The sequence below is a fragment of the Symphalangus syndactylus genome, chromosome 14, assembly GCF_028878055.3.
Source record: "Symphalangus syndactylus isolate Jambi chromosome 14, NHGRI_mSymSyn1-v2.1_pri, whole genome shotgun sequence".
In the NCBI taxonomy this organism is placed as follows: domain Eukaryota; kingdom Metazoa; phylum Chordata; class Mammalia; order Primates; family Hylobatidae; genus Symphalangus; species Symphalangus syndactylus.
This window is the reverse complement of record NC_072436.2, coordinates 50,067,773-50,094,617: the sequence shown is the minus strand read 5'-3', so window position 1 is coordinate 50,094,617 and position 26,845 is coordinate 50,067,773. Positions and strand designations below refer to the sequence as shown.

General features: G+C 39.5%; 1 protein-coding gene across 50 annotated transcripts in view; it reads left to right on the top strand.

Moving 5' to 3' along the window:
• Positions 1 to 26,845, top strand: part of MAP4K4 (mitogen-activated protein kinase kinase kinase kinase 4) — a 197,225-nt gene that overhangs the window by 129,783 nt on the left and 40,597 nt on the right. For all 50 annotated transcript variants that reach the window (XM_055243556.2, XM_055243532.2, XM_055243538.2 and 47 more), the window contains 7 exons: positions 2,268 to 2,358; positions 4,495 to 4,625; positions 7,133 to 7,187; positions 8,610 to 8,688; positions 12,498 to 12,673; positions 15,338 to 15,410; positions 16,825 to 17,035. In XM_055243556.2, the coding sequence (XP_055099531.1) occupies positions 2,268 to 2,358; positions 4,495 to 4,625; positions 7,133 to 7,187; positions 8,610 to 8,688; positions 12,498 to 12,673; positions 15,338 to 15,410; positions 16,825 to 17,035 (816 nt within the window). The remainder of the gene's footprint in view (positions 1 to 2,267; positions 2,359 to 4,494; positions 4,626 to 7,132; positions 7,188 to 8,609; positions 8,689 to 12,497; positions 12,674 to 15,337; positions 15,411 to 16,824; positions 17,036 to 26,845) is intronic.

The window sequence follows — 26,845 nt, the reverse complement described above, 5'->3', positions numbered from 1 at the left end:
ACTGGGCATCTGAAACACGAGCTTCTTTCGCCTACATTTCATCTAGAATGGGAGTTTTTCCTTGTGACAAAAGTTTAAATTAACTAAAAACAAGCAAATGCCTCAGGGAGAGTTCGTGTGTCATGCAGTAGTGTGTGTTCATTATAGGGGTTACTAAGAGTGGGCTTTGGTAAAGAGAAAGCAAGATGATAAGCTGGAGGTAAGGTCTCGTGAGAAAGGAATGTAACCACCCCCAGACAGATAAGCTGTGTTCTCAAAGACGGTTGGGGTTAGACAGTTTCTGTGGTGGCAAAACCTTTCCTTATTTCTCACTAGATGTTGGATTTAGACGTTATGATCATTATGATCAGACCCTTCCACTGGGGAGGGTCCTAAGCAGGTAGGCCTCAGCCAATAGAGAAGTGCTTTTTGGAGCCAGCAGACTGTTACCCTCTGGACCACAAGGCTTAGCAGCAAGGCCAGCGTGTTCTTTTCAGCCCACTTCCATGTTCACATTCCACATGGCAGTATCTTCATATTGAACATGGGAACTTAGAGCTTTCTATAACCAATACCGTATGACAGCCTTTGACTGTTCTTTTATTCTGTGACCATGCATGATACAGAGTTAAGGGAAAAATGTTTCCTAGTTTAGAAACACTGATGCATTTGCTCGAGGATAGGTCCTTCTAGGTCCTTCGCTGAGTGTTTGGACTTGGCATCTCTGCTAAGGAAGGATAATTGTGGTCTAATTTCTGGTATGGGATTAGTTGAACACACATACGCTCCCAGGTATTTCATGGGAGAAAAATGTACTTATTTTTCAGAATAATCTTATAACATTGTTGCAGAGCTATTAGACACACCTTAATTCCCTGTAGAAGCAGTGATCCTGTAGCAGTACAGACAGGCAAACAGGCATTGTTCCATACATTTACTGCTAGTAATGAACAAGAGTGCATGCAAGCCACATTTGTTGGACAAGATGTGGGTGCTTATGTTTGTTGTTAAGATAGTCCTATAAAAGTTTAAGAAGAGGTCACGCAAGTTAGAGAGCAAAAATGAACTGAAATAATAGAAATAGGAATTACGAAGAATTGGGAGGTTAGCTTTTGTGTCTCTCCTTTTGCTGTTTGAAGTTATACCATGCCGAGAGGAGGTACTTTGTTCCTAACTATAGCAATAAGGTACCATATATTTTTAGTGCTTTTTACTCTAGTCAGTGCTTTGTGGTATAATACCGCACATCCTGTGTTGTGAAAAATAAACAGAGCCGTCAAATAAGCTCTGCTCTGTTTCATAGACAGACCAGTAAATGAATGTTTAGAAACCCCCTATGTTAGAAAAATCAGTATTCTAGAGGAGCTGTTGTATTTAACTCATATCTTACAAAGTAATGATAACAATAAAACTCCATGAAAAAAGAATAAACAGGAAAAATCAAATAACTTACTTATAATCTGCCCTTTTCGGATTGAGACATTTTAGAGTAAATAGGTTGCTTGTATCTTTAGGAGGCGAGCTGTATATTTGGCTTCTCTAGCTAAGGACAGAATAAGTAAATGAGTTGTGAGAATGATGCATTGCTGTCTCTTGGACCATATTTGGATGCAACATGTGTTTTTGTTCTTCCACCACCTCTCGTGAGAGACAAACTTTTGGGCCTCATTCCAGATACAAGGTCATCAAAAAGTGTTATATGCCCAGTAGGTTTGTTTCCTTGGGAAAAAAAGATATTTTATTTGAACACAAGGCTCTTTTGACAGCACAATCGTTTTATGCTTGGGATGGAGGTGGGATTGATCAGCACTTAGCAGTTTGTCACTGTGCAGTGGGAAGGCTAGCCAGTGTTAAAGAGCCAGATTTCAAAGCCCTCTCTTGCCCTTTGCTTTTCCCCTGAGATGTGTCTAGTTCAAATATGCCCACGGGGTCACCCTCTAGACATTTAGCGTGGGAAAGGAACCACCCTGTACACAAATAGCACAAATTATAGCAGAGAAACTGCAGATGGTAATCTGCAGTGTATCTTAAAGGCACAAGCTAGAAGTGGTCATGTTTCTCACACCCGGAACCTAACCCACTGGGAATGTGGAGGGTGGGGAGGACTTCTTTCTGTCTGCGTGGTAGTATTGGTGCTGTCTTCCTGGGAATGCACTAAGACAAAGTTAATATTCATGAGCTCACAAACACCTTTGGTCCACATGTGCACTTTCTTATAAAAGGTGTGTTCCTGGCTGTTTACTTATAGTCACAGAAAACTAAAATTCAGGCCTGTCTTTCCTATTCAGGGACTGGCACATCTTCACATTCATCACGTGATTCACCGGGATATCAAGGGCCAGAATGTGTTGCTGACTGAGAATGCAGAGGTGAAACTTGGTATGTAATGGATGTGCGGCGTGATCTCATAATTGCACCTGGCACAAGCCAGCTGCACTCCCAGTTCTGCTTCCGTCTAGCTAAAAGTTCAGTCTTACCCATGTTTTCTATTTCTGTTCTTCTTAAGAATGTGGGAACCGAGCATATTATTTAGCCTGGCTCCAGCCTCCCCACTTCCATGTTTGTTCCCCCCAACCCCATGCCCCCTGGTTCTCTATACAGCAGCCAGACTGATCTTCATATCAGACCATGCCACTTTCCTGCTTAAAGAACCTTAATGGCTTCCTGTTTTACTTTGGATAAAACCTACATTTCTCACCCTTGCCCGTAAAAGCATGTAGGATCTGACCCGTGCTACTTTTCCCTCCGCATTTTATGTCCCTCTGTACTTCTCTCTTCATCAGTCACTGTCTTTTTTTCTTTTCTTAAACTTCCTAGGTCTTGCCTTGGGGCCTTTGCATGACTGTTTCCCATTGGGAGGACTTGACTTAAGTTTTGAAGTCACAGATTTTTTTCTCATGTTCAGGGGTCTTTTCCAACCTCTGATCTGTCTTGGGCCTTGCTGCTTGTTTCTTTGATAGTATTGATCACAATGTATAGTTATGTGATTGTTTTTTTACTTCTGTTACTGTATCCTTTGCCAGAATGTAAATTCTGGGAATGCGGCAAATAGTGTATTACGCAGCACCTAGCATTATGACTTCATTGTAGTAGGTGCTCAATAAATTTCTGCATGGATAGATAATTACAGCCCATGGTGTTTTCCTGGAGTTACTCACAAGGGTTCTTTTATATTTCTTGTTTCCTTTAGCTGGGTCTGAACTCATTCCACTTTCATCTACGTGTTGTATCAAATTTTTAAATAGAGTTTGTATTAATTTTTCTTCCACTAACACATCACAACAAAATTCTTTTATGTTTATATGGGTCCGGTCCACCTTTCTTTTAGAAATGATAGGCACAGCTGTTGTACTGTAAAAGTAAGATCTTCATAGTTACTTTCTTGCCTGTGTTTGTGTTTGTTGGTCTTCTGTGGAGGAATTTGCCCAATTGGAAACTCCCCTCAGAGCTAAGATAGGAAGCACTTGAGCAGGTCTCATACCAAATGACTCAGTGAGCTGTGTGTTCCCTGCACTGGTCTCCTGGTACCAGCCTGTGATAGTCCCTGAGTGATCACTTAGTGATTGGTTACCATTGCCTTCCAAGTTGCTGTGATGCTTGCTTAGGCTTCCTGCACTAACTGGCTGGCCTGTGTGTCCCTGTTTCCTGCACTGCCCGGCCCGTGTGTCTCTGTCTCTAAAGGAGTACTCAGTGAGTGAGTCCACACCCTGGATGAGCCCTTTTCTGAGCGTGTTCTGTGCATGAATCTATGATCCCTTTAAGTCATCTCAGCACTTCGTAGGCCTTTTTGCGTGGGCTTCTCCACCTTTGCAGGTTCCTGCTGGGGTAATGGCAGTGTGTGTAGTGATAGTGCTGGCAGGGAGTGATGGCAGGCATTCCGTTAGAGGTCATGGTCTTCCTGCCAGCTCTGTCTCCCATCCTTGAACTTTCCTCTAGACCACCACCACCATTCAATTGGGTGGGATGCAGAAGTCAGTGAAAAATCAGCAGAAGTTCCAAGTGCTTTAGGGTGTGTTGTTTGTGAACATGTGATTTAGCTTGATTTTCTTTATTTGATTCAGTACTGTGTTTTTTTCAAGAAAACTTTTGCGAATTTCTTATCTTTATGGTTATTAGTGCTGTTTAAGAAGGTAAGTCAAGTGCGTCTCAGTCAGTTCTCCTGAACCTGGGGCTCTCTGTGACTTGATGTTGTTTGTCGCAGTTCTCTGAAAGCACTGAAGGTTGTGGTTCGTTCAAAAGGCCCTCTGCTGGTCACTGTTGGAGAAGCTGGGGAGGCAGCCAGATCCAGGCCTCACAGAAACTTCCAGACTGGTAGAGGATCTCACAGTCTCGGTGGCTTTACTGTGGAAGGGCACTCCTGACCGGTGGTGCCTGCCTTGAGGAGGATCGCATATTCATGAAGCACTGCTGTTTCAGTTTACTATGAAGACATTTCCTCCTTGTGTTTTTTCCCAAGTATATCTGGTTTGTAGTTGTGTTTATCTTTCTTTATCTTCCTTTCTCTTCCTCCCACAGTTGACTTTGGTGTGAGTGCTCAGCTGGACAGGACGGTGGGGCGGAGAAATACGTTCATAGGCACTCCCTACTGGATGGCTCCTGAGGTCATCGCCTGTGATGAGAACCCAGATGCCACCTATGATTACAGAGTAAGAGAGAGCTGCTCCGTAGGCCTTTGCAGGGCCACTGGCATGCCTGAAGGGCTTTGCTTATAAATTGCACACCCCTTGTCTGCCTGCCTTTTCAGGGAGGAAGACCTTCAGTGAGGAAAATTGCAGGTGCAAATTTTCCAGGACAGGATTCAGATCCTGTCGTTTTTGTCTATTTGCATCACATGACTGTGTTCTCACTAAGGAATACACTGGTTTCAAAGCAGTCTTGAGCACTTTGTCGTGCCTAGAACTTTTTGTTCCTATTTGCTATCCATTTTTTTAACTTGAAGAATATATTAGAATCAAATATTTATTCTTTTTAAAATATTGCCAATATATAGTAATACCCTCATTTGAGTGAAATTTTATATTACTCTTGTTAAACTGCTTTACAGCTTTTATTTGGTACACAAATTTATTTAAATTATTAGACTGACCTCTAGGGACTTGAGTCAGTAACACACTTTAAAAAAAATCTAGATGTAAACCCATATTTGATATCAAACTCAGGTTACTGTGTTTACAAAAACTATTTTTAAATATCCATGCCTTAATTAGATGAGCCAGACTGGTTAATATACCCGTTAATAATATGCAAAATGGAGTTCATGTCTTAACAGTTTCCCATGTATTTTAGTATTTATTACAAATATCCAGTTAATGAGACAATTTAAGACTGTAGTGCAGAATGTATTATTTTTTATATACTGAAGTATCTTAAAATAGATAACCAACTTTGTGACTTTCCACTCTTTACTATGTCATTACATGTCTCTAAAATTTGAAAACTTTTTCCGGCATTCCCCAAATAATTATTATACCTAAGTAAACACAAATAATTAATGCAAAGTTGGTAATTAGACCTGACTAGTATGCAGAACAAGGCAATGTATTTGGTTATTTAGTCTTTTTTAATCTAGAACCCCCCCACCCCCACCCAGTTTTTTTTTGTTTTTCCGTAAAACTGACTTTCTGAAGAGCCTGGGCCTGTTGTCTAATGTTCTACCCTCTAGATTTGTCTCATTACTTCTTTATGTCATTTAGTTTATTTCCTGTAAACTGGAAAGGCGTAATTTGTATCAACGAAAACCTTCTTAGCAAAATCACCACTGGGGGAGGTGGAGGTGGAGGTGCTTCATGTTGTCTCACAGCAGGGGACATGCAGAACTGCTCATCCTCCACTCATGTTGCCAGGAGTGGCCACTGGGTTAGGGTAATGAGCCCCTTTGTGTACCCTGATAGTATAGAAAGCTTATTGAAAATAAGGGAGGAATGATAGGTCTCTCCCTTTTGTTGTATTCAGATATATGTGTCTGAACTTTGTAATATAAGTATAGATTATTTAGAAAACCTTTAAATTGAGCAACTTTAATTCCTTGGTTAGGATAGCATATAAACAAATATATAGTAGTGATAATAATTATCCTCATCTACTTTTCAAAAATCCTTTTTTTTGGATTTTAAAAAATATCATCTAATGGCTGGGCATGGTGGTTCACGCCTGTAATCTCAGCACTTTGGGAGGCCGAGGCGGGTGGATCACGAGGTCAAGAGATCGAGACCATCCTGGCTAACACGGTGAAAACCCGTCTCTACTAAAAATACAAAAAATTAGCCGGGCATGGTGGCGGGCGCCTGTAGTCCCAGCTACTCGGGAGGATGAGGCACGAGAACTGCCTGAACCTGGGAGGTGGAGCTTGCAGGAAGCCGAGATGGTGCCACTGCACTCCAGCCTGGGTGACAGAATGAGACTCCATCAAAAAAAAAAAAAAAAAAAGAAATATCATCTGATAAGACTTTAGTATATCAGGCAGTGTTTAGTGAGTACCCGCCATTACAAAAGTAAATAAAACTGGCAAAAATGCCTGCCTTCATGGAACTTATATTTGAGTAGAAAGTAAAGTTTAATTCAGATTTTAAATTTAGTATTTCAGGGGAATCAGAAAAAAGATTCCATGTACAGAAAACCAGCTGACTTGTTTGGTTTGCAGGTAGGGTGGGGTTGCTTAGTGGCATGATTTGAATTAGTGAACCACATTAGGTTTTATGAATTCAGTGGTGAACACTTTGTAAAAAATGGTTTCTGGCCTTTAAACTTTAAAGTCTTAATTAAGTTTGAGTTACTATCTGGGCCAGAAGTCTAAAGTATTGAATGCTTATGAAGAAATGAAGAAACATACAGTATTTCACAATAGACAATTCAGAGAGAGGCTTTTAAGTGGACCAGCTCTAGTTCATTTGTAGATGTGAGTGGTTTTAATTAAATCAGTTTTCTCCTTCCTTCCTTTCCTTCCCTCCCTCCCTCCATCCCTCCATCCCTCCATCCCTCCATCCCTCCCTTCCCCCCCTCCCCTCCCCTCCCCTCTGTAAGTTCTACAAATGTGCTTGTACTTTTAATTTTCTGGCAAACTTCCTTTTGGTTTATATAGCAAAGTTGTGTGAATACCCAGATATGTAAGTTAGTGGCTTTCCAGTATCTGTAACATACTGTTTTATTTTTGCAGAGTGATCTTTGGTCTTGTGGCATTACAGCCATTGAGATGGCAGAAGGTGCTCCCCGTAAGTAACTTTCTTTTCTTTTTAGCTCACTTGTTACGTGTGACTTAAACCCCTCCCAAGACTTCAAAAAGAACAGCTCAGCTCCATGGATGAAGGCATTTCTGGTGGACTGTTTAGATGAAGGCATCATAAATGTAGTCGAGTTTTAGATGTAAAAGGAATTCTTGGCAACCACTATTACTATTCCTTTTGAATATTTCTAGGAGGCCTATAGGCTACATTTTCTTTTATTTAAGTTGTACTCACGTGTGACCTGAAGTAGTGCTGAGATCAGGTAATAAGTGGTAAGTTTTCTTTTTACATTTTAAATTGAGTAATTCAGTGAAACTAGTCCTAACACATGAAATTTTAGTATTAAGTTTTGACTTTACAAATGGAGGCAAAACTTTATTGATAGAATAATTTTTTTGTGCTGTTAACTGAAATTTTGTGTTTGCTTCTCCATTGGATTAATGAGAACTTCATATAATTCATTTCTGATCACGGATGAGGTAGAATTGCAGAGAACAAAGGAAAAAAAACACTGCATTTTCTGTTGGTCCCCATTAAAAAAGGTATACACATAGAATGTATAACTGTCTGCATGGCACATAGTTGCTGCTGAATAAATATTTGTTGAATGAATGAAAATAATTATTGACAGCTAAAAATTAGTTTTCAGTATAGAAATAGAGATCTGCCTCAAACACCGTACATTCCCCTGTGCTTCCCTCTAAGACAGTAAGGCAGGGAAGTACCACCTCTTCCTTTGTCTGAGTTTTTGTTCACAAAGAGAATAGTATTGTCTGCCTCTCCTCATTGCCCAGATGCCTTGTAAGGGTCTTTTGAAGGTAAAGAAACACATGAAAATGCACATTGCATATGGTGACATAGTAATGCTTACATGTGTGCCTAACACACCTTTATTTGTGTCATAGGAGTACAAACAGCAATTGCACAGAATTAAATCTATTTCATGCTCAATTTTTGCTCCTTCTAGTATTTTTAGCTATAACAACAAACAGCATTTCTGGAGGGCCTAACTGTGCTCATTCTGTTCCAGGCATTGTGTGAAGGCCTTTGCAAGCCATATCTTATTTAATCTCAACAACAACCCTATGAAAATAGTCATTTTCATTGTAATCTAACAGATAGTTTAACAACTTAAGTGTTAGTTCCTATAAGACTTAGATTTATGAAAACTTTCCAATGTCTGTTTGAAAATGTATATTCTTCTTGTTGCTCTCGTCCTCCCACTTTGCTGTTTTTAAATGGGAAATTCAAGGTATGCCCTGGAGTTCATAACTAGATGTCTAGACTGCTTGGTATGAAGCCTATCAGTCAGACGATGGGCCAGAGCATTTCGTGTTATTTATGACTGAACCAGAAATCAAGAATGAGTAAAATAAGTGCCATACTGACACGACCGTCTCCTCTCCCCAGCTCTCTGTGACATGCATCCAATGAGAGCACTGTTTCTCATTCCCAGAAACCCTCCTCCCCGGCTGAAGTCAAAAAAATGGTAAGCTATGTATGGTTTTTTTGTTGTTCTTTTCCCTTATTTTTTAAATTGTTTCTTTTTAGTTATACTTTCCTCTGAGATAAAATTCTGGCCCTTCTAATTCTGGGGAACACAAGAGCCAGTTCTCCAAAACACCAATTAAAAGATGCGTTGATTTTTTTTAAATGAGATTTTTTTTGTTAAATTCTCTCTTAATTACAAAACGGTGACAATCACCTGAAACACTATAACATGTCTAAAGACAAATGTTCCATTTTAATATTTAGGCATTCTTTTAAGTGTAATATACTTCTAAACATTTTTCCATTAAAGAAGGAAAGCGACTGGGCGTGGTGGCTCGCGCCTGTAATCCCAGCGTTTTGGGAGGCCAAGGCGGGAGGATCACCTGAGGTCAGGAGTTCAAGACCAGCCTGACCAACATGGAGAAACCCCGTCTCTACTAAAAAACAATACAAAATTAGCCGGGCATGGTGGCACATGCCTGTAATCCCAGCTACTCGGGAGGCTGAGGCAGGAGAATCGCTGGAACCTGGGAGGCAGAGGTTGTGGTGAGCTGAGATCACGCCATTGCACTCCAGCCTGGGCAACAAGAGCGAAACTCTTGTCTCAAAAAAAAAGAAAGAAAGAAAGAAACAAAGCTGTGTTGACTTGCATTTCTTCAGATGTAGTAGGATTTTAAAATTAATGGAGGCTTTTACTGTAATTTTTTTTTTAAATTGAAGTTAGACATACCAGCTTTAATCTCAGAATAGCATATTAGCAGAATGGTTTTATCTTCTTAGGCTGTCACTTTTCCTTCTCCTTGTAACTCTCACACATTTGTCAAACAGAGTACTGATACCTGCAGAGAGAGAGGAGGATGAATTTCCCTGAGAAAAGCTGTTAGGATTGCAGCGTTGTGGGAACATGCTGTTGGGTTAGTTGTGAAATCTTGAAGAGAGAGAGCAGTGTTTCAGGTTCTTCTGAGAATTTTTCCCCCTCTTCCCCTCCTGAATTTCTTTCTGGGTCCTTTCTTGTTTGTTCTGGTCTGTACTTTGGCTCTTCATGCATGGCCTTCCCTCCTTTTTGTGTTCCTCTTTCTGTTTTTCCGGCCTCATTGATTCCCACCTACTATATGGCTTTTTTTTTTTTTTTGAAATAGTTCTTACTAGTTTTCCAATTGATGCTGCCTCCTGTTAGGTTCTTGACTGTCCTTCTGAAATATGCAGAACATCTCAGAGTCAAGCTTCCATTCTGAGTTTGGCTTTTTAGCTGTTCCTGTTTATGCTTTTTTTCTTGTTTGCTCACCTTCTGGTGATTTGCAGTTCTGTTTCCCCTATATTGTTGCACGCTGACACCCATCTTCATACCAGTTTTCTTCATGCTTCTCCCTGTATCTCACTGTCCTTGCCCCCAACACATTTCACCGTTCTTTCTCCTCTGTCTTCTGCTGGCAGGATTTTTCTCATTTTTTATACAGTCTTTAACCACATTTGTCTCCATGTGGCTGTCTAATTCCATTTACCTGTGTTTAGAATGGTTTTTATTGCCACAGAGTTGTAAGGATTTTAGCTCCAGTCAGTCTTCTGTATTAAGACATAACTCTGGACATCCATGGGTGGTCACGCCTAGGGAAACCATCACCAAGGAATCAGCTGTGGAGCTGGAATAACTCTATCCAGTTCATGCTTTAATTAAGTAGTACTCATTTTCCCCTTTTCTTTATCTCTCTCAGATTTTGTTGACAGAAGTCTATACTGGAAGGATTGCTAAGTTAATGCTGTCTTCGGGGTACCTCACACTCTGATTATTCTGTCCATTAGCTATAGTTCTGTATTAACCTCTATGTGTCCAACATACAGTGATACAAAGATACAGTGGTAGACAGCAATAAATGCTTCCTGTGTTCTTTTCTTACACCAAACTTTAAACTGGATTAGATGTCATATTTCATCCATTTATATCTCTGTTCTAATGTTACCCAAGTGTTCTAAAAGGATGAGATAATTATGGACGTAAAGTCCTTCTTCCTTTGTGATTGCTGTCCCCTGTCCACCCGATGTAAATTCTACTGTTTTTTTGAGAAATAGCTTTCAAAAGATGATCAGTGTCTTTCTGCCAGCAGAACTTGACTCTTGACTTTAGGAAATATGTTGTAGATCATTGATTCCCAGATGTTAGTCTGTGGGCACAATGCTTAGGAATCCTTTTGGAATATTTTAACTGATGTCTCCAACCTCAAAGTTTCTGGTCTGGGGAGTGACTCAGGTATTTGTATCTTCAGTAAACTCCCCCAAATGATCTTTGTGGACATTGGGTCTTAGAACTATCTCTGTGTTAAAGCATTTCACTATACTGTGTGGAATCTTCCATGTTCCTCATTAAACGTAGAATAAAATAACAGCTACTTTGAATGACTTTAAGGGCTTTACTCTGAGCTGACCCTAACCTATTTTTCCATTCTTTTTCACTTTTTATACTAGCCTCAGAAAATAACTCATTATTCTCTAACACTTCCCTACTTTTGTTCATATCATTCCTTCAGTCTGGAATGTTGTCTTCTCTGTCCTACCATATGAATATCAAATATCCCACTTTTTCTTCTTGTTCAGTCCACTGTAACAGGTTTTTTCTTCCTCTGTAAGTTTGATATATGTCCACTGTTGTGTATACCTAAATTTCTCCACTTTATTTCCCATGTGTATGTGTTACAGAGCCTGACATAAACAAATGCAAATAGTTGATACATAAGTATTTGTTGAATTGAAAAAAAGTAAGTTTTACTGGAAATGCCAGACAATAGAAGTGATTCTTAAAAGCAGTGAAGTGGAAAGAGTGAACTAATTTTCTAACTCACATTTTTAAAGACCGAAGAATACCTCATTCATTCAACAAAAATTTATTCCATACCTATTGTGGTGTGCATGCCTAGTGTTGAGCATTGCCTACAGGTTGAGATGTAGGAACCAGTTTTTGACGTGTACCATTTCAACCTTTCAGCGGGACAGAAACATAAAGCATGCAGTCTGTTAAAAGCAGATAACCACAGAAGAAAGGCTCCTAACTTGGGGACACATAGGGTAGAGTGTTGCCAGGAAGATTTACCAGAAGTGGTGATTCTTGAGATGAGTCTCAAAAAATAGGATAGGTGATAGGTAAGAGTGTCTTGACCAAGGCTAGGGCCATGGTCCTCATGAGCTGGGCATGGAGAAACAGGAAGAAGTAAAAGTGGCTAGTATGGCAAATGTAGGTGACAGATTCATCTCTTCCCCCCATCCCTCCAAAAAAACCAACAACTGTAATTTCCACCTTTGTAGATTAAACAGAGGGAACTGACAAATCAACCAGTTTGGAACTCTGTTTGAAATGTCAAATTAACAGGTTCAAGAGACCCAGCATTTCGTCATGGACTCTGCTCCTTTTCTTATCTCATTGTCTGTCTTCTAGGTACCAGACATCTGTCCCGTCTGCCTTCATTTTATCAAAGACCTCCCTTTACCCCCTTGCTGCCACCACTCCTGTTAATTAAGTGATTAATGTGCAATATTAGATTTAAATCCAGTTCATTTAAATCTGACTTCCTTGTTAGCTCCCTATTTGTGGTGTGTTGTTAGTGATAGGATGCACCACTTAAACTGTGCTAAATTAATGCTCCTGATCGTCAACAGTCCTGAGTTCCTATTTATGTTTCATACATTATTCCTATGCATTTGCAGAATGTTCACAGTGAATTCTGAAGCTCTTCTTTATGTTGAGGCTTGTGAGTTACTGATATTTTGGATCTTTACTCTTTGTGGTGGAAATTTGATGATCTTTTTCACTTCTTACAGGTCGAAGAAATTTTTTAGTTTTATAGAAGGGTGCCTGGTGAAGAATTACATGCAGCGGCCCTCTACAGAGCAGCTTTTGAAACATCCTTTTATAAGGGATCAGCCAAATGAAAGGCAAGTTAGAATCCAGCTTAAGGATCATATAGATCGTACCAGGAAGAAGAGAGGCGAGAAAGGTACTAAGCCTGTTTTTGTTTTCATCCTTTAAAATTTTTATGTTTAGGTTCTTGCCAACTAGAATAGGTCACTCCCTTCCCAGCTATGAGAGTGCTCACTTGGCCAGTGCTTGCATGGTTTCTCTCTGCTTGCATGGTTTCTCTCTGCTTGCAGTTCAGTGCTTAGGCCTGGAGTCCAGTCTGGCTCCAGGTGGAGTTGGCTGGAGCTTTGTGTTGTGTCACCAAGCTTACAGCAAATAGATAGGCATTGCGATGGGATGCTTTTCTTGTTCCCAAGGGTCACATCATTGTTGCTGCCCATTTTACTTCATTATGGATGTGTTCATGGCATATTTCACTGGGGTTTATTGAGCATCTGCTGTGAGCATCACCATCAGTGTGTTTCTGTATAATTCTCCTGCCCAAGAACCCCCGCTCAGGGTTTTTTTACTGCTCTACTCTATTACAAGTGGTGTGGTAGCATGGGCCACATGCATAGTCAGACAACTTTGCTTTTTAAGTAGCATGCACAGCACAAGCATGCTCTTCTGCTAAATAGTGAAGGTTCTTTTCTGTTCCCAGTATCTTTGTTTTATGTCTTTGCACATACTTTGCCCACCTTCCTGGAATGCTCTCCGTTTTCCTTCTGTCCAGCGAGGTGCAGTTCAAACATCATCACCATCTTTACTAAACCATCTTCTCTGAGGCTGCTAGCTTACATTCATCTTTCTCTTTTGTGGGTCCTTATAATAACTTTATAGAACAACACTTGGATAACTGGTATCATATTACTTTTTGGTTCAAATTTCAAGGTCAGAGAAGAAACTAAGAAGAGCAGGTTCAAGGCAGTAAAAGAATTGGTCAAAGTCTGGAGGCCTTTCTGCCTGTACTGGTATTCATAGTTAAGTCATCATTGATGTTCAGAATAACCTTTTTCCTTCTGATATACTTAGTTATAAAAGTAATTAGGCTTTGTACATTAAGCTATGCACTTGTAACACAGTTAACTAAAGCTTGAAAACAAGACTTTTTTTCCTTAACTCTCATTTGACATGGAAGCGCTGTTTAGGAAAAAAATTATTTGCATATTGGATCATTTTCCCATGACTTTACTTAGTAATAATAGCTAAAGTTCATGGAACATTTGCCAGATACCTTGGATCATCTCACGTTTTCCTCATCATCCACATTTTGCAGATGGAAACAGCAGAGCACCTTCCCTTCCTTTCAGTCTTCAAGTCACGGTGACTTCTTCATTTTCTTTTTGGGTTTACCTTCCAGATACCATCAGCCTCTTGTCAATAATTAGTAATTTGTAGTATAAAATTATAAACATAGCAGAGTACCTATTTTAAGGATTCTAAAGGTTATTTAAGCTGGAATTTCCCTTTGAAGCTAGTATAGTCTATTAAAATAGCTTTGATGGTCTAGTATACAGAAGAGCTTATGTTATATGTGTAGACTGACAAATTTCTATGGAACCATATTTTAATTGCCCAGGCACTTAAAAACCAGGAAACTGATTTTCATCTTTTTTTTTTTTTTTTTTTTTTTTTTTTGAGATAGAATCTTGCTCTGTCACCCAGGCTGGAGTACAGTGGTGCGTTCTTGGCTCACTGCAACCTCCGCCTCCCAGGTTCAAGTGATTCTCCTGCCTCAGCCTGTTGAGTAGCTGGGATTACAGGCATGCACCACCACACTCGGCTGATTTTTGTATTTTTAATAGAGACAGGCTTTCACCATGTTGGTCAGGCTGGTCTTGAACCCCTGATCTCGTGATCTGCCCACCTCGGCCTCCCAAAGTGCTGGGATTACAGGCGGGAGCCACCACGCCCAGCCTGATTTTCATCTTGTATATCTTTGAAAAAAATAGAGGTGTTTATGTCTAGACTTTGCTTTTAAATCTCTTCAACCCGTCTGGTTTTTTTGATTGATTTCTGGAGTGAAAGTGCTCACTGAAAGTTGGATATTGACATTAAGTGAAGGGACCAATAAAATGGCCTTTTGAGAAAACTGTCTAAAACCTGTAGAACTGAAAATGAGTTATTGATGTTGAAACTTTTGTTTGTTTGAAGTCTGGCCTAAGTAGAGCAAATTTTAGTCTCATTCTTTTGCTATATGGTTTAATTAGTTTTCCCTGGTTTTGCCTGGTTTGTTTGTGGGTACATTTGGCTTGTTTTTCCTGTACCTAGTTAATGTTTCACTTTGTGTCCATCTCCCAGGCTTTTCTCTCTGCTGCACTCTCCGTGGATCCTTAATTGCAAAAAATGAGCAAATAAATTCTCTTGGTTGCCTTAGTTTCAGCAGTTACATATCTTTTTGAATTTTGCCATCAAAGTGGATTTTGGTGAATTTGCTAGTGCCCTCGGGTTCTTTTCTCGTGTGTCAGGGGCTCTGGATCCCCTCTCGTGGTCCTGTACCTCCTCAGCAGTGCATCCCCATACAAGGTTGGCTCGAATGCCATGGAATCAACTTTTCTATGGGGAGTAAGGCTGACCAGCGAGTAGATGCTGTCACTATGAGAATGTGGTGTCTAGCCCCTCCTCCCCAAATCCTCTATACAAGTTGCTGTTTTCACAGGGAACTTGTTTATTTTCTGCCATGATGCTCCTGGAGATGCTTGTCTGAACAGGCATGTGTCAGGACTTGTGAACTGTCCCATTTATCTTGTCCTTTTCTTCATAGATGAAACTGAGTATGAGTACAGTGGGAGTGAGGAGGAAGAGGAGGAAGTGCCTGAACAGGAAGGAGAGCCAAGGTAACCACGAAGCCACTGTTCAGTATCCTGCTTTATGAAGGGATTAAGTTTTATGTTGTGCCAGGATTTCAGAAGACTCCTGTGTGGTACAAAGAATCTTAAATTACTTAGACAGCATCTTACTGTCTTCCATTCTTCTCTATTATTGACATATTCCTATAAACATTTTTCTTCCCTGGATCCTCTTACCCAGTGATTCTTTACCAAGGGTTGTATTGTGTCCCCTTCCCCAGTCACTGAAAAATGTGTGGGCCTGGGCAGGGGAGAGTGCCCCAGCATTTATTGTTCCAGAAGCCATGGATCGTGAAGGTGCCATTGAACACCATTTCTGGTGGTATATAGAACATGGCTACACACAGAGAATTGTTCCACCCATGGACCAGCAGGACTGTGTGTGTCCTGACTTATTTTACGGTCTGTGTTTTAGTTTATCTCTGGCTCCCCAAGGTTCAGTAAAGCAGGAGGTTAAGGAGTTAGATTGGTTGCATGAACCTCATAATAACTGATGAATCAGAGAACAGAGGATTTTTGGATTGTAATGATGGGTGTGCCTGGCAGTTGTCCATGCTGCAGTATGTGGCTGATGAAGTGAACAAAGGGAGGGTGGAAGGGCATCTCAAGAGACCTGTGGAGAGTCATGTGCCAGAGAATGGGACTTGGAAGAGAGAGAATTTATTGAAGCTACTTCATAATCTCTTTTTCTTCTTATGTAGGAGAGATTTTAATCCATTTTGGACTAAGAATTTCAGAGGAATTTGAACTGATTTCATGAGCAATGTAATTGTTTTTGAATAGGAGGAGCACTGTATGACGAAAAAGGCAATTTAAGGAGATATGTTTGCCATGCTGCTCTGGATGCCGTGGCAGTGGAGAAGTAACTCGGTGGGGAGATCAGCTAGGAAGGGTGTGTTTAATTAATCTGTGCAGTGGTTAATTCGTAGGACCTGCTTGGGCTCAGCTGCTGACCTGGAAATAAGAAAGTGGGAGGGAATTATGACAGGGCTTGGTGGGTGACCAGACAAAGACAAAGGAATGGTGTAAACACTGAAGAGTGGTCTGATGGTTCTGTTTACTGAAGAAAAGAAAAGTGGTTAAAGGACTAGTGAAATCAAAGAAGGTGATTTCAAGCTTTCCTTTTACTGAGTTTGAATTGTTATGAGAATCCTAAATAGAAATGCCTTGTCAAGCAAACATCTAGGACAGCATTTTAAGATATTTACTAAATAAATAAAAGAAGATATGGGACTATTGAATTGTAGATATAGTCATTTCTGTGGATGTATTAGTTGTCTCCCTGGAGTCAGAGGAACTCAGAGAATGAATGTAGAAATGGAATAGTATGCTGGTGCTGCTGTCTCACTTATAGGACAGTGTGATTGGTGCACACCCCTGAAAGCTATGCTTTCTCCAACAGTTCCATTGTGAACGTGCCTGGTGAGTCTACTCTTCGTCGAGATTTCCTGAGACTGCAGCAGGAGAACAAGGAACGTTCCGAGGCTCTTCGGAGACAACAGTTACTACAGGAGCAACAGCTCCGGGAGCAGGAAGAATATAAAAGGCAACTGCTGGCAGAGAGACAGAAGCGGATTGAGCAGCAGAAAGAACAGAGGCGACGGCTAGAAGAGGTAGCAAAAGGAAAATGTACAAGTTGGTCGGTCTTTTTCTGCATTTATACTGGTAGTTAGCCACTCAGAGGAATATCCTCTGTAGCTTCCTGGGGTAATACTTATCCCCTGGCACAGCTGTTTACATAACTTGTGAAAGAAAGCTTACGCTTTGGACTGGCAGGCCTTCACATTCCTTGAGGCCTTAGAAATGTTTTCCTTCCTTGTGAAAACTTTAAGGATCTGCCCCACAGTTACTCATCAACATACTGTGTTAGATGCAGAGCAGGTGTCCCAAAGATGGCATCAGACCAGTTTTGTGAAGTCTTTGCATTATGGTTTAATTTGGCTTGCTCAGGATTGACCTGATTGCTTTTCTACTCTCAGCCTCTGGGTCCCAGTTTGTATGTGCATATTTTTCTGAAACTTCAGACTTTTTCAGATGAAAGTTTTTTTTTTTTTTCTAAATGCTTTAACCTTAGGTATACTCGAGTAGGGGATGCAGATGAGGACAAATGGCTAATGCGTGCAGGGCTTAATACCTAGGTGACGGGTTGACAGGTGCAGCAAACCACCATGGCACACGTTTACCTATGTAACAAACCAAGTTCTGCAATGTATCCCAGAACTTAAAGTAAAATAAAATTAAAGAAAAAAAAAAGGATAAGGTTTGGACATAGAGGCAGAAACACAGTAAGAGTGCCGCGTGGCAAGGGAGGCAAGATGGGAATGATGGTCTACAAGTCAAGGAAGGCCCAGTATTGCCTGCAACCACCTAAGCTAGGAAGAGGCAAAGAAGGACCCTTCCGTAGAGCCTTCAGAGAGAACATGGCCTTGCTCACACCTTGATATCAGAGTTCCAGCATCCAGAACTGTCAGAAAATAAATTTTTACTGGTTTAAGCCAAACACACACACACACACACACACACGCACATACACACACACTAAGGGATGCAGAAAACAATTTGAACCTGGAAGTTGTAGTGTCCGCTGGTGGAGAAGTACATTTTACACCACCTGCTCATTTAACTCATTAATATTACTAACACTGGTAATATGGTTACCTTACAGCTTTCACGTTTTTAATGCACAGAAATATATTATTTCCCTATACAGTCATGGGTCGCTTAATGATGGGGATACATTCTGAGAAATGCATCATTAGGTGATCCGTCATTTGTGGGAACATCATAGAGTGTACCTACACAGACCTAGATGGTACAGCCTACTATGCACCTAGACTGTGGTGTGGCCTCTTGCTCCTAGGCTACAAACCTGTACAGCATGTTACTGTGCCTAATACTGTAGGCAGTTGTAACACAATGGTAAGTATTCGTATATGTAAACATAGAAGAAGTATGGTAAAAATATGATATTATAATTTCATGGGACCACCATTGTATATGCAGTTCATTATTGACCAAAACATGGCTATTTCACCTGGGGGTCAGAAGAGTCTTTTGATTTTCTTTTCTTGACTGACTCCTGCTGCATACCTCACAGGTCCAAATTTCTCATTCATTATCATTTCTGTTTTTATTTAATTCACAGACATTATTGTTTTACCTTTTTTCCCCCAGAAAAATGGCCCAACAACAGTAAAGCCCTGTATTGATATTATCCAGTGGAATTTAACCTATTAAGTAGCAACACATGCTATTAAATATTATCCTACTAATTTAACAGCACATTTTGGCATGGAATCTTTCATACACTTTGTGTATTTGTAGTCTGGATTCTGAAAACTCTTTATAATTTGCCGCTTGTTTAGAAAAATCGTGCCTGCTGAACTAAGGAGCCTGCAAATATTCAGCTAGGACTTTTAGAAGAAAACAGGACATACGTTCCTCTGTAGTAGGGACAACTTTGCTGCTTATATAATGCTTTTTGTAGCTAATTTGCAAATTCCTTGTAGTCTTTTCGTTAAGACTCTTTTCAATGTTCTTTGAACGTAATAAATCTTGAATGAGTTCAGAGATCTGTTCAAGTTGCATATTGACTGTATTTACTATATTAGAATGCTTGAGTTTTCAGACTCTGGCTGTTTCTAGTTGTTTCTTGAAGTTTTGTTTTCCACTGTCTTTTTTTGATCTTGGCCTGTACTTTCCTTAAGCAGGTGGCATAGATTACTTTGGTGGTTTATAACTTGAAGTGCCAAGGACCAGATCAAGTTAGCACTCATTTGTAACACAGGCACTGGAAATGTCTTTCAGGCTGTCACTAGTGAGATGAGTATCCATTATCCAGCCTCTGCATGTGGTAGGTGGTGTAGGTGAGTGATGGTAGAAGGCGAAGGTGAGCAATGGCTCACAGGGAAGAGCTGAAATTTTAAAGTCATTTTGTTTTATAAGCTAAGTAGATGCTAGTGAATGTCTGTGAAAACAAGAATTTTGTACTTGACATGTTTTGATTAGCGCATTATGGATTTTCAGTGTATGTTCAAACTCAGGGTCATCTCTTTGAGCTTCTTAATTAGGAAAGATTAAGAAAATACTGGAATGGGAAAAGTCACATGAGTAGAATTCCACTGGTTTGGATTTTTGGTCAGCTAGCTGCTTGTTACTAGCCTGGGTAATTAAGCTTTATTTACACTCCAGGTCCGAGGAAGGTAATTTGGGAATAGAGTGATCCCATATTTGGGGGTTTGGTTCTAGGACTTCCCATGGATACCAGAACTGCAGATGCCCAAGCCCCTGATATAAAGTGGCCTACTATTTGCATATAACCTGTGCACTGCTTCCATATATAGTCATATGTTGTATAACAACGTTTTGGTCAACAACTGACTACATGTATGATGGTGGTCCCATAAGATTATCATGGAGCTGAAAAATTCCTATTGCCTAGTGACATCATAGCCATTGTAACGTGTAATGTGTTGTAGCGCAACCTGTTACTCGTGATTGTGGTGATGCTGGTGTAAACTCATGTATTGCACTGCTGGTTGTATAAAAGTATAGCACATACAATTATATACAGTATATGTTACTGGGTTTATGTATTTATTATACTTTTTAATCATTATTTTAGAGTGTACTCCTTCCGCATATTAAAAACCAAGTTAACTGCAAAAGAGCCTTAGGCAGGTCCTTCAGGAGAATTCCAGAAGAAGGTATTGTGATCATAGGAGATGACCGCTGACAGCTTTATGTATGTTATTTGCCCTTGAAGACCCTCCAGTGGGACAAGATGTAGAGGGAGAAGATACTGATATTGAGGATCCTCACCTTGTGTAGGCCTAGACTATTGTGTATGTTTGTGTGTTACTTTTTAACAAAAACATTTTTAAAGCTAAAAAATTTTAATTAGGAAAAAGTTTATAGGACAGAAATTTAAAGAAAGAAAATATTTTGTACAGATTTATATGAAACGTTTGTGTATTAAACTCAAAAGAATAAAATTTAAAAGTTAAAGTACGAAAAAATTACATTAAGATTAATTTAATATTGAAGAAAGAAAAACATTTTAAAATAAATTTAGTATGGCCTGAATGCACAGTGTTTATGAAGGCTACAGTAGTGTACACTAATGTCCAAAGTCTTCATACTCACTCACCACTCACTCACTGACTCACCCAGAGCAACCTCCAGCCCCTCAAGCTCTATTCATGGTGAGATAGCATTTGTAATCTTTTATAGCATGTTTTTACTGTACGTTTTTTGTGTTTAGATACACAACTACTTACCATTGTATTGCAGTTACTTAGCATATTCAGTATAGTACCATGCTGTGCAGGTTTGTAGCCTAGGAGTAATAGGCTACACCATATGGCCTAGGTGTGTGATAGGCTGTACCGTCTAGGTTTGTGTGTGCACACTATATGATGTTCATACAAGGAAGAAATCACCTAACGACGCCATTTCTAGGAACATATCACTGTTGTTAAGCAACACATGACTGTACTTTATATCATCTCTGGATTACTTAATACCAAGTACAATGTAAATGCCATGCAAATACCTGTTATACTGTATTATTTAGGGAATAATGACCAAAAAAGTTTGTACAGATGCAGTGTTTTCAAATATTTTTTGACCCAAGGTTGGTCGAATCCATGTGAATGTGGAAGCTGTGGATACAGAGGGCTATTTGAGCCATAATTGGTTCGTAGCCCTTTATTGGCAATAAGGATTTAGTCAGAACTGTTTGAGGAACAGAGATTACTTTATGAACAAAGTAAGTAAAGATGGTCAGCCTCACTCATAAGATATTAAAACTGAAAGGAGATAACTGTTATCTATCAGCAGACTGGCAAAACGTGATCCAGAAAGTAAAGGCTGTGGGCAAACACAGTGCAGATGCCACAAAATCAGGCCCACTGGGGTTGGGGATTTCTCCTGCCATCCACATACTCCTGTCTCTGCACCCTTTTTGCAGGTGAGGGAGGGTGCTTTTGCCCTTCATAGGTCCTTCATCTTTAAGAAATATATACACTCCCACCTTCCATCTCCCTTGGTGCCCTCTGATAACTGCTGCTGCTGGTATCGCCCTCCTTTGCTTCTCTGCCTCCTCGTCTCCTGTGTGAACTGGATCTCCTTTGGAAGTCCTTGCAGCTCTTTTGCAGTTTGTCTCCCAGTTTTGCTGAAAATGAGGTTTTTGTTTTGTTTGGATGCTTCCAAGAAGGAAAAGGGGAGAATGCTGAGCTCATGCAGCCAAGTTCGTACTGAGAGTCTCAGCACTTCTTCCCTGCCCCTCCCCGCTGCTCTTCGTGTGTGTGACTGTGCTCCCTGGGTCCTTCTCTTCTGGGTACACTCATATTTTGTCAGTTTACTCTAAGTGAATTATCGAGATTCAGAAAAGGATAATTTTCTTCCTCCCTCAAAAAGGTGTTTTGTTTTGGAGACAGGGTTTTGCTGTGTCACCCAGGCTGGAGTGCAGTGGTGCAATCTCAGCTCACTGCTCACTGCACCCTCTGCCACCTGGGCTCAAGTGATCCTCCTGGCTCTACCTCTCTAGTAGCTGGGTCTACAGGCATGCGCCAGCACACTAGGCTAATTTTTGTATTTTTTGTTTTGTAGAGATGGGGTTTCACCATTGTTGGCCAGGCTTGTCTCTAACTCCTGGGCTCAAGCAATCCACCTGCCTCAGCCTCCCAAAATGCTGGAATTACAGGCACGAGCCACTGCACCCAGCCAAAAAGTTTTAATACTACTTTTCCTATTTAGAGCATCATCACACCTTTGGCTTATAAAAGACTTTGGGTCTAGCTAAATTTTTTTTTGCATTTTCTTCCCAAGCCAACCTTTTCTTCCATCTAGTATTTATTTGCTTTTTAGGAAAAATGAAGCTTACTTAATTGTGGCGTCATTTTATCCCAATAGTTTTGTGCTCTTTTTTTTTTTTTTAATTGAATCATGATTTGGCATCATCTGTCTGTTCTCTGTACTTTCATGACATTCACACATTTGGTTAGCATGTTTTCTTTGTTCTTTGTCTAAGTTTAATAAAAATAGTCTGGGCATGATGGCTTACACCTGTAATCCCAGCCACTTTGGGAGGTCGAGATGGGATGCTCACTTAAGCCCAGGAGTTTGAGATGAGCTTGGGAATATAGCAAGACCCCATCTCTGTTTAATAAAAAAATAAAAGAAGAGTAAAAGAAAATAAAAATATTAAACAAGATGGTGTCCTGGAGAAAACCTGATTCGTTTTCTGCCACTTGTAATTCTCTTTCTATTCTTGAACAGTACTGATAGGATATTCAGGTCTTTCCTATCTCAGAGTCTTTTAGCTGGTATTTAAAAAAAATTCTTATCTTTCCTTTCAGAGCCTTTACCCCTGGACTCTCAGTTGTCACTTTGTGATTTTGGAAAGTCTGCTTTCTCAACTGAGGGTAAATGTTAGTGTGAGCACCAGCAGTTTCTTTTAGCCTTTCTTACACCAAGAGGACACAGAGTAACATTTATTTCTGTCATTCCTACAAAATCCCAAAGTGATTTCTACAAATCTCAAAGTTAAATTTTAGAGGGGCGGTGGAAGTAGAAGACATTAAAAACAAAGGGAAGCAAGAGAAAAAAAACTCTGTGTGAAATGGGATTAGTATTGATATTAAATTGTAACACTAGGAAAACATAAAAGTTTCTTAGTAAAAAATTAATAAACTGTGCCATGCATGCATTATGCGTTTCTTTGGTTCTGAAATTTAGAAGGAAGGCAGTAAACTCGTTTACTCTGAAGCACCTTCCAGCAGTTGCCATGTATTTTAAAGAAATAACAACCATTTTCTCACTCCTCCTTTCCTACAGAAAAGGTCTTTGTTTTGCAAGCCATTAGTATCTAACATTAGGAGTACATGTTAGCACATGCTACTTTTCTTAAAAAAATAGTTCCAGCTTTAATATACACAGTAATCATAGTGTCCTGGCATGCCAGTGCCCCTACAGCTAAGGCCTTGCTTTCTGTCAAGCTAGCAGCTCAGTCGGTATGCAGAAGGTGGCTGGCTTGCTTTTAAGAACTCCTTACAAGTTCTTAAATATTCTCTTGGCATCCCAGTCTGGTGTTTGGTTATATTTGCAGTTAAATTTTGTAGCGAGTTTAATTCCTCATACGTGATTTATTACCTAAAGATGGGGAAGAAACGAATAGTTCTCCACTGTAGCTTCATCAGAACTTGCAAATAAAAAAAGTCAAGGGTTGATGGTATATCTGTGTAGTAATATGACCACAGAAGTTCTTGGAAATAGCAGAGTCCAAAGAATTAACTGGTTTATCAAAATATATTAGTTTCCACTGAAGCCAATAAATCCAGTGGAGTGTATTTAACTAGATCTCACTATTACTAGTATAATTCTATTTAGAAAAGTTTTTAGAATTGTGAGATGAAAGCTTTGCTTTTAAATACCAAACTAGAATAGGAACTTAGATAATTAAAGCTTAGTTGGAAAAGTATATATTTACTTAGGCACGCTTGGGAAAATTTAAGTAATAAAATCTGTATAGTTTGAGAGATTTGATGATCACGTTAGGACATCACACAGTTTTTCTGTCTGTTTGATTTTGTTTTTAAAGAAAGGATAATTTAAGAAAATAAATTACATCAGTTTGTAAAAGCTTCAAAAGATTGTATCATGTTTATCATTCTTAGTTGGGTAAGCCTGAAGAAGCATGTTCGTTAAAATTCCCTGGGCTTTATTTGCAATCATAAGCATAAGGTTAACAGTACAGACCGATGTTATTTTGTTGATGCTGTGTATGTTTCAGTTTTTGATATTTTCTGTTGAAGTTCTAATGCAAAAGGCCAGCTTTTCACATTACATATTAAGATATTAAGGGCTTTCTTAATTTTTTAATGATTCCTCTTAGTGCCCCCAGTTACCTCCAAATTGAGGGCCTATTCTGAATGTAGTGGTTTTTATGGTTGGTAGTTTAAATTCTTGCTCTCCATCTAGTTTACCACTTCAACTATTAGAATATAATGTGGAAGAGAAGTCGGTAACTGTCCTTTTTTTTTTTTTTTTTTTTTTTGCCTTAGCTATTGTTCTTAACTATTTGGTCTCACTAACCAGGACTTGCTTAGTGGGATAGTCTTGGGAGATTTACCACTTTCCACATTGTCTTCTACGTTTTTTTTAAAGGTATGTGACTTACCTGACCTGCAAGATTTGAAGGACAGGAGCTGTTTCTAATTCATCTTTGTATATCTGTGGTGCTTAACAAGTATTTCTCAAATAGATGGATTAGTTGTTTGTAGTCTTGTGTGTATCTCTGGAAAGGAAGGGCTCATTCAAATTTAAGCCTATGTGAAAATGAACCACTGGGCTTGAGAGCTCTAATTTGAGTACCAGAGGTACCTTAGAGTGAGTACTTTAGAGGACCTTATACAATATCTGGAGGCATAAAGGAGGTGGTTTTTTTGCTTTTTGTTTTTTGTTTTTTTTTTTTAGTATGAGGCACTACCCAGAGTAATAATTAAATCTCAAGACTTTGTGCTCTTACTTGGTGATCTTGAAAGGATTGCCTTAGGATTTGATTGGATTTCGTAGGACCTAGAGATCTGAATGGATTCCTGAGTCTGTCATCACTCTAAATGCTAAGTGTTGGGTAAATTCACAGCAGTTTCTGTTTTGGATGTCATATGCTAGGTATAAAGGTTAGATTCAAATATAAAAAGTATTGAATTTATCTTCTGAAGGTAATGTGTGATATTTACTATAGGGGAAAAAAAAGAGATAAGACATGGTTCCTGCTTTCAAGACGTTTAGAGTCTCTTTTGTGTTGATCTAGTAACCAAAGGTATGGTAGTATCACCTGAAATTTAAAAAGAAAAAGCCTCTCAGAAGGTTTCAGTTGACAGTTGAACTTTTTATATAGCATATCCTGTTTGTAAGATGTTGTTTGCTTGCTATTTTTTCTTTGATAGTGTATTTTGAATTAAATTTATACATTTTTATTAATTGAATAAAATGTAATTATGTTGACATATGTACATATATACAGAGAGAGTATGCACACGTACGAACATGCACAGTTAGACTGCCCTGTCTTGTGCAGCTTCTGTACTGAGCATCCCTTGCCCCCAGCAGGTGCAGATATATACTACCTGGGAAAAGTGAACAACAGAGACCGGGAACATGGAAAAAACTGTGTGTGTGGCGAAAGATGAACTAAAACAAGGGCATTAAGTGAAAATGTAAATACTAATCATTGTGACTGCAAGCATGCTCACTTCACTCAGCTTCCAAAATGGTTGCAGACACACTTATTACAAATGCTGTATCTTTTTCATACACCCTTTCCTCAACCCCATAGGATATCGGAAGGATTCCCAGAATATTGTGACGATTTCTCTCTGGAGATAACTGACCAGCCCAAAGGAAATAAGGCCCCAGAGAAATGATCAGGGTGAATCATAATCACCTTACTCTGTTGCTAAGTAGTTGCCAGGTGCTATTTGTCTATACAGTCCTTATAGTTTGCATTTTAGGATCTTAAATGTAAATGGACAGCCAAGATTACCAGACACCGAGAAAAATCTCTAACATGAGAGATTTGGAAACAAATAGGAAAGATAACTTGAAGGATATAGAGACAGTGGGGGAACAGAGCAAAGCATCGCCTACATATATACATATACACATGAACAGACACAAGACCTTATCCTTGGAAAGTGAAGCTACTGTATTTATGGAACAAGAATACTCAGAAATTAAGAAGGAATTCTTGAGTTTTTTTTTTTTTTTTTTTTTTAAATGAACACTCCCAGAAAGTGGGGGAGAAAAGACAAGTTGGTGGATAATAGGACAAAAGGAAAACTTACAGAATCAATCCAGGATGTCCAACTTCTATTTAATAGATGTTCTAGGAAGTGAATACTACAGAAAGAACATACAGGAATAATTTAAGCAAAATTTCCAGAACTAAGAAATACGAGTTTCTGGATTGAAAGCCTCGCTGAATACCCAGCACATGAATGAAAAAGGGCTCACACAAAGGCACATACATTGTTGTGTATGTGCACATACATACATGTATACATACATCATCATCTTTAGAATATTGAGGATGAAAAGAGGATCCTAGAAGCTGAAGTTGGGAGCAGGTAGAAGAGTGTGGAATGGGTCCTGTACTAAGTATCAAGAATCTGAATGGTCTCAGAATTTCTAGGAGCAACATCAGAAACTAGAAGATGACATAGCAATGCCTTCGAAACTCGGAGGGAATGTTAATTTTCTTCAGCGGAAATTGTGTATAGCATGTTAGGGTAAATAACAATTTCGCAAAGTTCCCAGAGATTTTTTTGTTTCGTTTTGTTTCGTTTTGCCTCTTCCTCTCTCTTCTCAAGAAGCTGCTGGAGGATGTGTTCCAGCAAAGTAAGAAAGAAGATGACAAG